This window comes from Hyla sarda, unplaced genomic scaffold, assembly GCF_029499605.1.
Source record: "Hyla sarda isolate aHylSar1 unplaced genomic scaffold, aHylSar1.hap1 scaffold_1832, whole genome shotgun sequence".
Classification (NCBI taxonomy): domain Eukaryota; kingdom Metazoa; phylum Chordata; class Amphibia; order Anura; family Hylidae; genus Hyla; species Hyla sarda.
The window spans coordinates 24882-38481 of NW_026608480.1; the positions used below are offsets into that span (position 1 = coordinate 24882).

General features: G+C 52.5%; 1 protein-coding gene across 1 annotated transcript; it reads right to left on the minus strand.

Moving 5' to 3' along the window:
- Positions 1–10880: 10880 nt before the first annotated feature.
- Positions 10881–12800, minus strand: LOC130314546 (uro-adherence factor A-like). Its single transcript, XM_056552737.1, has 2 exons — positions 12544–12800; positions 10881–12254 (listed from the first exon to the last, which is right to left on the minus strand). Exon 2 carries the CDS (start codon positions 12031–12033, stop codon positions 11059–11061), a length of 975 nt encoding a protein of 324 aa, XP_056408712.1. The 5' UTR covers positions 12034–12254; positions 12544–12800; the 3' UTR covers positions 10881–11058.
- Between the last annotated feature and the right edge of the window lie 800 nt (positions 12801–13600).

The window sequence follows — 13600 nt, forward strand, 5'->3', positions numbered from 1 at the left end:
GCCCCCCTCTATATACACAGCCCCCCTCTATATATACAGCCATTCCTCTATATACACAGCCCCCCTCTATATACACAGCCCCCTCTATATATACACAGCTCCCTCTATATATACACAGCCCCCTCTATATACACAGCCCCCCTCTATATACACAGCCCCCTCTATATACACAGCCCCCCTCTATATACACAGCCCCCCTCTATATACACAGCCCCCCTCTATATACACAGCCCCCTCTATATATACAGCCATTCCTCTATATACACAGCCATTCCTCTATATACACAGCCCCCCTCTATATACACAGCCCCCTCTATATATACACAGCTCCCTCTATATATACACAGCCCCCTCTATATACACAGCCCCCCTCTATATACACAGCCCCCCCTCTATATACACAGCCCCCCTCTACATACACAGCCCCCCCTCTATAAACACAGCCCCCCTCTATATATACACAGCCCCCTCTATATACCCAGCTCCCCTCTATATACACAGCCCCCCCTCTATATACACAGCCCCTCTATATACACAGCCCCCCCCTCTATATACACAGCCCCTCCTCTATATACACAGCCCCCCCTCTATATACACAGCTCCCCCTCTATATACACAGCCCCCCCTCTATATATACACAGCCCCCCCTCTATATACACAGCCCCCCTCTATATATACAAAGCCCCCCTCTATATATACAGCCCCCCCTCTACATACACAGCCCCCCCTCTACATACACAGCCCCCCCCTCTATATATACACAGCCCCCCTCTATATATACACAGCCCCCCCTCTATATATACACAGCCCCCCTCTATATACACAGCCCCCCCTCTATATACCCAGCCCCCCTCTATATACACAGCCCCCCACTATATACACAGCCCCCCCTCTATATACACAGCCCCCCTCTATATACACAGCCATTCCTCTATATACACAGCCCCCCCTCTATATACACAGCCCCCCTCTATATGTACACAGCCCCCCTCTATATACACAGCCCCCCTCTATATACACAGTCCCCCTCTATATACACAGCCATTCCTCTATATACACAGCCCCCCCTCTATATACACAGCCCCCCCTCTATATACACAGCCCCCCACTATATACACAGCCCCCCCTCTATATACACAGCCCCCCTCTATATACACAGCCCCCCCTCTATATATACACAGCCCCCCCCTATATATACAAAGCCCCCCTCTATATATACAGCCCCCCCTCTACATACACAGCCCCCCCTCTACATACACAGCCCCCCCCTATATACACAGCCCCCCCCTATATACACAGCCCCCCCTCTATATATACACAGCCCCCCCTCTATATATACACAGCCCCCCTCTATATACACAGCCCCCCTCTATATACACAGCCCCCCCTCTATATACCCAGCCCCCCTCTATATACACAGCCCCCCACTATATACACAGCCCCCCCTCTATATACACAGCCCCCCTCTATATACACAGCCCCCCCCCTCTATATACACAGCCATTCCTCTATATACACAGCCCCTCCTCTATATACACAGCCATTCCTCTATATACACAGCCCCCCTCTATATGTACACAGCCCCCCTCTATATACACAGCCCCCCTCTATATACACAGTCCCCCTCTATATACACAGCCATTCCTCTATATACACAGCCGCCTCTCTATATACACAGCCATTCCCCTATATACACAGCCCCCCTCTATATACACAGCCCCCCTCTATATACACAGCCCCCCTCTATATACACAGCCCCCCTCTATATACACAGCCCCCCTCTATATACACAGCCCCCCCTCTATATACACAGCCCCCCCCTCTATATACACAGCCCCCTCTATATACACAGCCCCCCCTCTATATACACAGCCCCCCTCTATATACACAGCCCCCCCTCTATATACACAGCCCCCTCTATATACACAGCCCCCCTCTATAGACACAGCCCCCTCTATATACACCGCCCCCTCTATATACACAGCCCCCACTATATACACATCCTCCCTCTATATACACATCCTCTATATACACAGCCGCCCCTCTATATACACAGCCATTCCCCTATATACACAGCCCCCTCTATATACACAGCCCCCCTCTATATACACAGCCCCCCCCTCTATATACACAGCCCCCTCTATATACACAGCCCCCCCTCTATGTACACAGCCCCCCCTCTATATACACAGCCCCCCCTCTATATACACAGCCCCCCCCCTCTATATACACAGCCCCCTCTATATACACAGCCCCCCCTCTATGTACACAGCCCCCCCTCTATATACACAGCCCCCCCTCTATATACACAGCCCCCCTCTATATACACAGCCCCCCCTCTATATACACAGCCCCCCTCTATATACACAGCCCCCCCTCTATGTACACAGCCCCCCCTCTATATACACAGCCCCCCCTCTATATACACAGCCCCCCTCTATATACACAGCCCCCCCTCTATATACACAGCCCCCCTCTATATACACAGCCCCCCCTCTATATATACACAGCCCCCTCTATATACTCAGCCCCCCCTCTATATACACAGCCATTCCTCTATATACACAGCCATTCCTCTATATACACAGCCATTCCTCTATATACACAGCCCCCCCTCTATATACACAGCCATTCCTCTATATACACAGCCCCCCTCTATATACACATCCTCTATATACACAGCCCCCCTCTATATACACAGCCATTCCTCTATATACACAGCCCCCTCTACATACACAGCCCCCCCTCTGTATACACAGCCCCCCCTCTGTATACACAGCCCCCCCTCTATATACACAGCCCCCCCTCTAAATACACAGCCCCCCTCTATATACACAGCCCCCCTCTATATACACAGCTCCCCCTCTATATACACAGCCATTCCTCTATATACACAGCCCCCCTCTATATACACAGCTCCCCCTCTATATACACAGCCGCCCCTCTATATACACAGCCCCCCTCTATATATACACAGCCCCCCTCTATATACACAGCCCCCCCTCTATATATACACAGCCCCCCTCTATATACACAGCCCCCTCTATATACACAGCCCCCCCTGTCTATATACACAGCTCCCCCTCTATATACACAGCCATTCCCCTATATACACAGCCCCCCTCTATATACACAGCCCCCCTCTATATACACATCCTCCCTCTATATACACATCCTCTATATACACAGCCCCCCTCTATATACACAGCCCCCCTCTATATACACATCCTCTATATACACAGCCCCCCTCTATATACACAGCCCCCTCTATATACACAGCCCCCCCTCTATGTACACAGCCCCCCCTCTATATACACAGCCCCCCCTCTATATACACAGCCCCCCTCTATATACACAGCCCCCCCTCTATATACACAGCCCCCCTCTATATACACAGCCCCCCCTCTATATACACACAGCCCCCCCCTCTATATATACACAGCCCCCTCTATATACTCAGCCCCCCCTCTATATACACAGCCCCCCCTCTATATACACAGCCCCCCTCTATATACACAGCCCCCCTCCTATATACACAGCCCCCCTCCTATATACACAGCCCCCCTCCTATATACACAGCCCCCCTCTATATACACAGCCCCCCCTCTATATACACAGCTCCCCCTCTATATACACAGCCCCCCTCTATATACACAGCCCCCCCTCTATATACACAGCCCCCCCTCTATATACACAGCCATTCCTCTATATACACAGCCCCCCCTCTATATACACAGCCATTCCTCTATATACACAGCCCCCCTCTATATACACATCCTCTATATACACAGCCCCCCTCTATATACACAGCCATTCCTCTATATACACAGCACCCCCTCTATATACACAGCCCCCCCTCTAAATACACAGCCCCCCTCTATATACACAGCCCCCCTCTATATACACAGCTCCCCCTCTATATACACAGCCATTCCTCTATATACACAGCCCCCCTCTATATACACAGCTCCCCCTCTATATACACAGCCGCCCCTCTATATACACAGCCCCCCCTCTATATATACACAGCCCCCCTCTATATACACAGCCCCCCCTCTATATATACACAGCCCCCCTCTATATACACAGCCCCCCTCTATATACACAGCCCCCCTCTATATACACAGCCCCCCCCTGTCTATATACACAGCTCCCCCTCTATATACACAGCCATTCCCCTATATACACAGCCCCCTCTATATACACAGCCCCCCCTCTATATACACAGCCCCCCTCTATATACACATCCTCCCTCTATATACACAGCCCCCCTCTATATACACAGCCCCCCTCTATATACACATCCTCTATATACACAGCCCCCCTCTATATACACAGCCCCCCTCTATATACACACAGCCCCCCCTCTATATACACACAGCCCCCCTCTATATACACACAGCCCCCCCTCTATATACACAGCCCCCCTCTATATACACACAGCCCCCCCTCTATATACACACAGCCCCCCTCTATATACACACAGCCCCCCCTCTATATACACAGCCCCCCTCTATATATACACAGCCCCCCTCTATATATACACAGCCCCCCCTCTATATATACACAGCCCCCTTTATATACACAGCCCCCTCTATATACCCAGCCCCCCCTCTATATACCCAGCCCCCCCTCTATATACCCAGCCCCCCTCTATATACACAGCCCCCCTCTATATACACAGCCCCCTCCTCTATATACACAGCCCCCCTCTATATACACAGCTCCCCCTCTATATACACAGCCCCCCCTCTATATACACAGCCCCCCTCTATATACACAGCCCCCCTCTATATACACAGCCCCCCCTATATACACAGAACCCCCCTCTATATATACACAGCCCCCCTCTATATACACAGAACCCCCCTCTATATACACAGCCCCCCCCTCTATATACACAGCCCCCTCTATATATATACAGAACCCCCCTCTATATACACAGCCCCCCCTCTATATACACAGAACCCCCCTCTATATACACAGAACCCCCCTCTATATACACAGAACCCCCCTCTATATATACACAGCCCCCCCTCTATATATACACAGCCCCCCCCTCTATACACAGCCCCCCCTCTCTATATACACAGAACCCCCCTCTATATACACAGAACCCCCTCTATATATACACAGCCCCCCCTCTATATACACAGAACCCCCCTCTATATACACACAGAACCCCCCTCTATATACACACAGCCCCCCCTCTATATACACACAGCCCCCCCCTCTATATATACACAGCCCCCCCCTCTATATACACAGCCATTCCTCTATATACACAGCCCCCCCCCTCTATACACAGCCCCCCTCTATATACACAGCCCCCCTCTCTATACACAGCCCCCCCTCTATACACAGCCCCCCCCTCTATACACACAGCCCCCCCTCTATATACACAGCCCCCCTCTCTATATACACAGCCCCCCCCTCTATATACACAGCCCCCCCTCTATATACACAGCCCCCCCTCTATATACACAGCCCCCTCTACATACACAGCCCCCCCCTCTATATACACAGCCCCCCCTCTATATACACAGCCCCCCTCTATATACACAGCCCCCCCTCTAAATACACAGCCATTCCTCTATATACACAGCCCCCCTCTATATACACAGCCCCCCCTCTATATACTCAGCCCCCCCTCTATATACTCAGCCCCCCCTCTATATACACAGCCCCCCCCTCTATATACACAGCCCCCCCCCCCCTCTATATACACAGCCCCCCCCCCCTCTATATACACAGCCCCCCCCCCTCTATATACACAGCCCCCCCTCTATATACACAGCCCCCCCCCCTATATACACAGCCCCCCCCCCTCTATATACACAGCCCCCCCAAGACATACGACGCTGCAGGTTATTAGTGCCCAGATGCAGAACTGTGCTCAAAGCATGTCCTTCGGCTGTCTGGGCATGCTGGGAGTTGTAGTTTTGCAACAACTGGAGGCAGCCTGTCTGGGAAACATTATCTGTTTTCTAACTCAGTGTTTCCCAACCCGTGTGCCTCCAGCTGCTGCAAAACTTTAACTCCCAGCATCCATTGACAGACCATGCATGCTGGAGGCACACGGGTTGGGAAACACTGAGTTATATAACTGTTGTGCAACCAGAGTGCCTCCAGCTGTTGCATTACTACAAGTCCCAGCATGCCCTTCTGTCACTGCATGCTGAGAATTGTAGTTTTGCAACAGCTGGAGGTTTGCCCGGCTATCTGCTGACAAGTACTCACCACTGCATGGCCAGTATTTGTCGGCGCTTTCGCATACCAATGCTCAACCCGTGGCGCACCCCTATGAGAACCCCGGCCTCTGGTTGTTGGTCGGACTGTTTTTTTTAGAAATGGTGAACGCTAGACAACTTTCCACGCTAAAGGAGAGCTGCGCCTTATTCACCATTACGTTGCACCTTATTCACCATTACGCTGCGCCTTATTCACCGTTACGCTGCCATTACCCTGCGCCTTATTCACCATTACCCTGCGCCTTATTCACCATTACCCTGCGCCTTATTCACCATTACCGTTACCCTGCACCTTATTCATCGTTACCCTGCGCCTTATTCACCGTTACCCTGCGCCTTATTCACCATTACGCTGCGCCTTATTCACCATTACCGTTACCCAGCACCTTATTCATCGTTACCCTGCGCCTTATTCACCATTACCCTGCGCCTTATTCACCGCTACCCTGCGCCTTATTCACCATTACCCTGCGCCTTATTCACCATTACCGTTACCCTGCACCTTATTCATCGTTACCCTGCGCCTTATTCACAGTTACCCTGCGCCTTATTCACCGCTACCCTGCGCCTTATTCACCATTACGCTGCGCCTTATTCACCATTACCGTTACCCTGCACCTTATTCATCGTTACCCTGCGCCTTTTTCACCCTTACCCTGCGCCTTATTCACCGCTACCCTGCGCCTTATTCACCATTACCCTGCGCCTTATTCACCATTACCCTGCGCCTTATTCACCATTACCCTGCGCCTTATTCACCATTACCCTGCGCCTTATTCACCATTACCCTGCGCCTTATTCACCCTTACCCTGCCCTTTATTCACCATTACCCTGCGCCTTATTCACCATTACCGTTACCCTGCACCTTATTCATCGTTACCCTGCGCCTTATTCACCGTTACCCTGCGCCTTATTCACCGCTACCCTAAGCCTTATTCACCCTTACCCTGCGCCTTATTCACCGCTACCCTGCGCCTTATTCACCATTACCCTGCGCCTTATTCACCATTACCCTGCGCCTTATTCACCCTTACCCTGCCCTTTATTCACCATTACGCTGCGCCTTATTCACCCTTACCCTGCGCCTTATTCACCATTACCCTGCGCCTTATTCACCATTACCCTGCGCCTTATTCACCATTACCCTGCGCCTTATTCGCCATTACCCTGCGCCTTATTCACCCTTACCCTGCGCCTTATTCACCATTACTCTGCGCCTTATTCACCATTACCCTGCGCCTTATTCACCATTACTCTGTGCCTTATTCACCATTACCCTGCGCCTTATTCACCATTACCCTGCGCCTTATTCACCATTACCCTGCGCCTTATTCACCCTTACCCTGCGCCTTATTCACCATTACCCTGCGCCTTATTCACCATTACCCTGCGCCTTATTCACCATTACCCTGCGCCTTATTCGCCATTACCCTGCGCCTTAATCGCCATTACCCTGCGCCTTATTCACCGTCACCCTGCGCCTTATTCGCCATTACCCTGCGCCTTATTCACCATTACCCTGCTCCTTATTCACCATTACCCTGCTCCTTATTCACCATTACGCTGCCCTTTATTCACCATTACGCTGCGCCTTATTCACCGTCACCCTGCGCCTTATTCACCGTCACCCTGCGCCTTATTCGCCATTACTCTGCGCCTTATTCGCCATTACCCTGCCCCTTATTCACCGTTACCCTGCGCCTTATTCACCATTACGCTGCGCCTTATTCACTGTTACGCTGCCATTACCCTGCGCCTTATTCACCATTACCCTGCGCCTTATTCACCGTTACGCTGCGCCTTATTCACCGTTACTCTGCGCCTTATTCACCATTCACCGTTACGCTGCGCCTTATTCACCGTTACTCTGCGCCTTATTCACCATTACCCTGCGCCTTATTCACCGTTACCCTGCGCCTTATTCACCGTTACCCTGCGCCTTATTCACCATTACGCTGCGCCTTATTCACCGTTACCCTGCGCCTTATTCACCATTACGCTGCGCCTTATTCACCATTACGCTGCGCCTTATTCACCATTACGCTGCGCCTTATTCACCGTTACCCTGCGCCTTATTCACCATTACGCTGCGCCTTATTCACCGTTACCCTGCGCCTTATTCACCATTACGCTGCGCCTTATTCACCGTTACCCTGCGCCTTATTCACCATTACCCTGCGCCTTATTCACCGTTACCCTGCGCCTTATTCACCATTACCCTGCGCCTTATTCACCCTTACCCTGCGCCTTATTCGCCTTATTCACCATTACCCTGCGCCTTATTCACCATTACCCTGCGCCTTATTCACCATTACCCTGCGCCTTATTCACCATTACGCTGCGCCTTATTCACCCTTACCCTGCGCCTTATTCACCATTACTCTGCGCCTTATTCACCATTACCCTGCGCCTTATTCACCATTACCCTGCGCCTTATTCACCATTACCCTGCGCCTTATTCACCATTACCCTGCGCCTTATTCACCATTACCCTGCGCCTTATTCGCCATTACCCTGCGCCTTATTCGCCATTACCCTGCGCCTTATTCGCCATTACCCTGCGCCTTAATCGCCATTACCCTGCGCCTTATTCACCGTCACCCTGCGCCTTATTCGCCATTACCCTGCGCCTTATTCACCATTACCCTGCTCCTTATTCACCATTACCCTGCTCCTTATTCACCATTACGCTGCCCTTTATTCACCATTACGCTGCGCCTTATTCACCGTCACCCTGCGCCTTATTCACCGTCACCCTGCGCCTTATTCGCCATTACTCTGCGCCTTATTCGCCATTACCCTGCCCCTTATTCACCGTTACCCTGCGCCTTATTCACCATTACGCTGCGCCTTATTCACTGTTACGCTGCCATTACCCTGCGCCTTATTCACCATTACCCTGCGCCTTATTCACCGTTACGCTGCGCCTTATTCACCGTTACTCTGCGCCTTATTCACCATTACCCTGCGCCTTATTCACCGTTACCCTGCGCCTTATTCACCATTACGCTGCGCCTTATTCACCGTTACCCTGCGCCTTATTCACCATTACGCTGCGCCTTATTCACCATTACGCTGCGCCTTATTCACCATTACGCTGCGCCTTATTCACCGTTACCCTGCGCCTTATTCACCATTACGCTGCGCCTTATTCACCGTTACCCTGCGCCTTATTCACCATTACGCTGCGCCTTATTCACCGTTACCCTGCGCCTTATTCACCATTACCCTGCGCCTTATTCACCGTTACCCTGCGCCTTATTCACCATTACGCTGCGCCTTATTCACCGTTACCCTGCGCCTTATTCACCATTACGCTGCGCCTTATTCACCATTACGCTGCGCCTTATTCACCATTACCCTGCGCCTTATTCACCGTTACCCTGCGCCTTATTCACCATTACGCTGCGCCTTATTCACCGTTACCCTGCGCCTTATTCACCATTACGCTGCGCCTTATTCACCATTACGCTGCGCCTTATTCACCATTACCCTGCGCCTTATTCACCGTTACCCTGCGCCTTATTCACCGTTACCCTGCGCCTTATTCACCATTACGCTGCGCCTTATTCACCATTACGCTGCGCCTTATTCACCATTACTCTGCGCCTTATTCGCCATTACCCTGCGCCTTATTCACCGTCACCCTGCCCCTTATTCACCGTTACCCTGCGCCTTATTCACCATTACCCTGCCCCTTATTCACCATTACCCTGCGCCTTATTCACCGTCACCCTGCCCCTTATTCACCATTACCCTGCCCCTTATTCACCATTACCCTGCGCCTTATTCACCATTACCCTGCGCCTTATTCACCATTACCCTGCGCCTTATTCACCGTCACCCCGCCCCTTATTCACCATTACCCTGCTCCTTATTCACCATTAAGCTGCGCCTTATTCGCCATTACCCTGCCCCTTATTCACCATTACCCTGCGCCTTATTCACCGTCACCCTGCCCCTTATTCACCATTACCCTGCCCCTTATTCACCATTACCCTGCGCCTTATTCACCATTACCCTGCACCTTATTCGCCATTACCCTGCGCCTTATTCACCCTTACCCTGCGCCTTATTCACCATTACCCTGCGCCTTATTCACCATTACCCTGCGCCTTATTCACCCTTACCCTGCGCCTTATTCACCGTTACCCTGCGCCTTATTCACCATTACCCTGCGCCTTATTCACCATTACCCTGCGCCTTATTCACCATTACCCTGCGCCTTATTCACCCTTACCCTGCGCCTTATTCACCGTTACCCTGCGCCTTATTCACCATTACCCTGCGCCTTATTCACCATTACCCTGCGCCTTATTCACCATTACCCTGCGCCTTATTCACCCTTACCCTGCGCCTTATTCACCGTTACCCTGCTCCTTATTCGCCATTACCCTGCCCCTTATTCACCATTACCCTGCTCCTTATTCACCATTAAGCTGCGCCTTATTCGCCATTACCCTGCGCCTTATTCACCGTTACCCTTATTCATGAATAAGACGCACGCTAGTTTAGTATAGACAAAAAAAAAAGGTGGAAATTTGATCTAAACTAGAAATTTCTAGATAAATCTCCCCCATGTGTACAATGTCAGGGTCTCGCTCACAAGCAGCAGTTTTGGTGCAGAATTGTATTTCTTCTTTATTTTTAGGGCTCCCAAACAAATCAGCTGATGTTAGAGCTCTTCTTTATACAAGCTTTATGTATACAGAAATGTGTGAGCGGCTGCACGGTCTAGTGCTCCAGTCACATCCAGAGCTGCAGTCATAATGTGCATCATAGTGTGGTGTGGACAGGCGCACTTCCTTAAAATCCCATCCGAAATCTCTTCCTCGAGGCCTGAGACTGCAAGGACCGAGATTGGGAAAGTGACTGCGACTGAGAGAGGGGCTGGGACTGAGAGAGGGGCTGGGACTGGAAGAGTGACTGCGATTCAGAGAGTGGCTGGAAGAGTGACTGGGGGAATGGCTCCAACTGAGCGTGTGGCTGGGACACAGCCTGGGACTGAGAGTGTGGCTGGGACTGGGAGTGTGGCTGGGACTGGGAGTGTGGCTGGGACTGAGAGTGTGGCTGGGAGGCCGTGGGCAGAGGTGCGGGAGCGGTCACAGTGGAGGAGAGGAACTCTCGCAGCACCAGTCTCTTCTCGTGCGGGATTCCTTTGACCTGTAGAGACTGTGAGGAGAGGACTGTGATGGCTGAGGAGTCTCCTGCAGGGTCCTCACTGGTGGAGGGCACTGCTATGAGGTCAGCAGATGAGTCTAACCCTGGGGCACTGTCCCCTGACCACGGAGAGGCGGCCTCTCTCTCATAAGGTTCGGAGGCGATTGAGGTGAAGCTCCCGGACAGCGCGCTTCGGGTCCGGGCCCGTTTCAGTCTTAGTCGTTTTTCTCTCAGCGCCCGGATCTTCTTCTCCTTGTTTGTCCCCAGTAGATCCTCCCACCACAGCCCCAGTGCCCCCTCCCAGGACGCTGTCAGACGCTCGCTCAGTGGATCCTTCCAGCCATCTGTATGGACGGCCTCTAACCTGGGGGATGTGGCCTCTGGGGGGACGAGCACTCCCCTCCTCATAGTCTGCCGTAGATGCTCCCTCAGTCTGGACACTTCTGGGGTGTTGTCCCTCATCTTCTCTGAAAGGGAACGTTGTTGTAGTGAGCATCGTGGGCGGGGGGCAGGCCCTCCTTGGGGGCGGGCTCTGTACAAATCATGGAGCCACCTGCAGAAGCTACTATTAGACCGCAGGGGTGAGGGGAAAGTGCCGGGAGAAACCAGGTGACTAGACATAGCACTGCAGCTTACAGCCTCATCCTCAGGGGCTGACTGGTGGGAGGTGCTAGCAACTGGCTCCTCAGGGGCGGAGTCAGACACAGGGGACTGTACTGTAATGTCATCTGGTGTGTTGGCCGCCTTCTGTAAGAGTCTCTGGATGAAAAGATCACCGGCGGCAGTCAACTGGAAAACCAGCAAGAGATCTCTGTCCGATCCCAAGGAAGCAGACGCCAAACCTGCCAAGGGAGAGAGCAGACAATGAACGCACAGTACAACCGCCACTGGATAGAGCAGACAGAGAAGGCACAGTACAACCTCCTCTGGACAGAGCACAGTACAAGCACCAGAGGAACCAGAGTACAGTAAAACCTCCACAGGACAGCAGACTGCACAGTAGTATTAGACATGACGTTTCGGCCTCTTAATCATAATCTGGGCAGGAGACCTCCAGAGGTTCCATGAGGCAGAGGCCTTCCCACCAATACGTGGCTACTTTGAGTGTGATGGAGCAGGGACTATACTGACCGGCCAGCGGGGACTGCAGCCTCGGGAGCACTGTGTCCTGGTGATGAGGCAGCAGCGGAGCCAGATGATCCAGAGACTTGCAAAGCCGTGGCAGATATAGAGCCGGTAAGTGCAGTCGACAGGAGCTGGAGCCACCACCTGCAACACACCACCAGAAGTGTGAGGAGACAGACCGGGGACAGAGAACACAACTGGGGACAAGACCCCAGACCAGACCCAAGACCCCAGACTACACCGCAGACGGGACAAGACTGCGGACATGACCCAAGACTACACTGCAGACAGGGGACAAGACCGCAGACTACACCGCAGACGGGACAAGACTGCGGACACGACCCCAGACCAGGAACACCACCCCAGACCGGGGAGACGACCGCAGACAGGGGGACAAGACCCCAGACCGGGGGACAAGACCCCAGACTACACTGCAGACAGGGGACAAGACCACAGACCGGGGAGATGACTGCAGACAGGGGACCAGGGACAAGACCACAGACCGGGGACCAGGGACAAGACCACAGACCGGGGACCAGGGACAAGACCACAGACCGGGGACCAGGGACAAGACCACAGACCGGGGACCAGGGACAAGACCACAGACCGGGGACCAGGGACAAGACCACAGACTACACCGCAGACAGGGGACAAGACCACAGACTACACCGCAGACAGGGACAAGACCGCAGACTACACCGCAGACAGGGGACAAGACCGCAGACGACACGCAGACAGGGGACAAGACCGCAGACGACACCGCAGACAGGGGACAAGACCGCAGACGACACCGCAGACAGGGGACAAGACCGCAGACGACACCGCAGACAGGGGACAAGACCGCAGACGACACCGCAGACAGGGGACAAGACCGCAGACGACACCGCAGACAGGAGACAAGACCGCAGACTTGGCCATTACCCTGCGCCTTATTCACCGTTACCCTTATTCATGAATAAGACGCACGCTAGTTTAGTATAGACAAAAAAAAAAGGTGGAAATTTGATCTAAACTAGAAATTTCTAGATAAATCTCCCCCATGTGTACAATGTCAGGGTCTCGC

What these genes read in the sequence shown, in the direction of transcription:
- LOC130314546 (XM_056552737.1), bottom strand. Translation starts at nt 12,033, where the DNA reads ATGTCTAGTCACCTGGTTTCTCCCGGCACTTTCCCCTCACCCCTGCGG.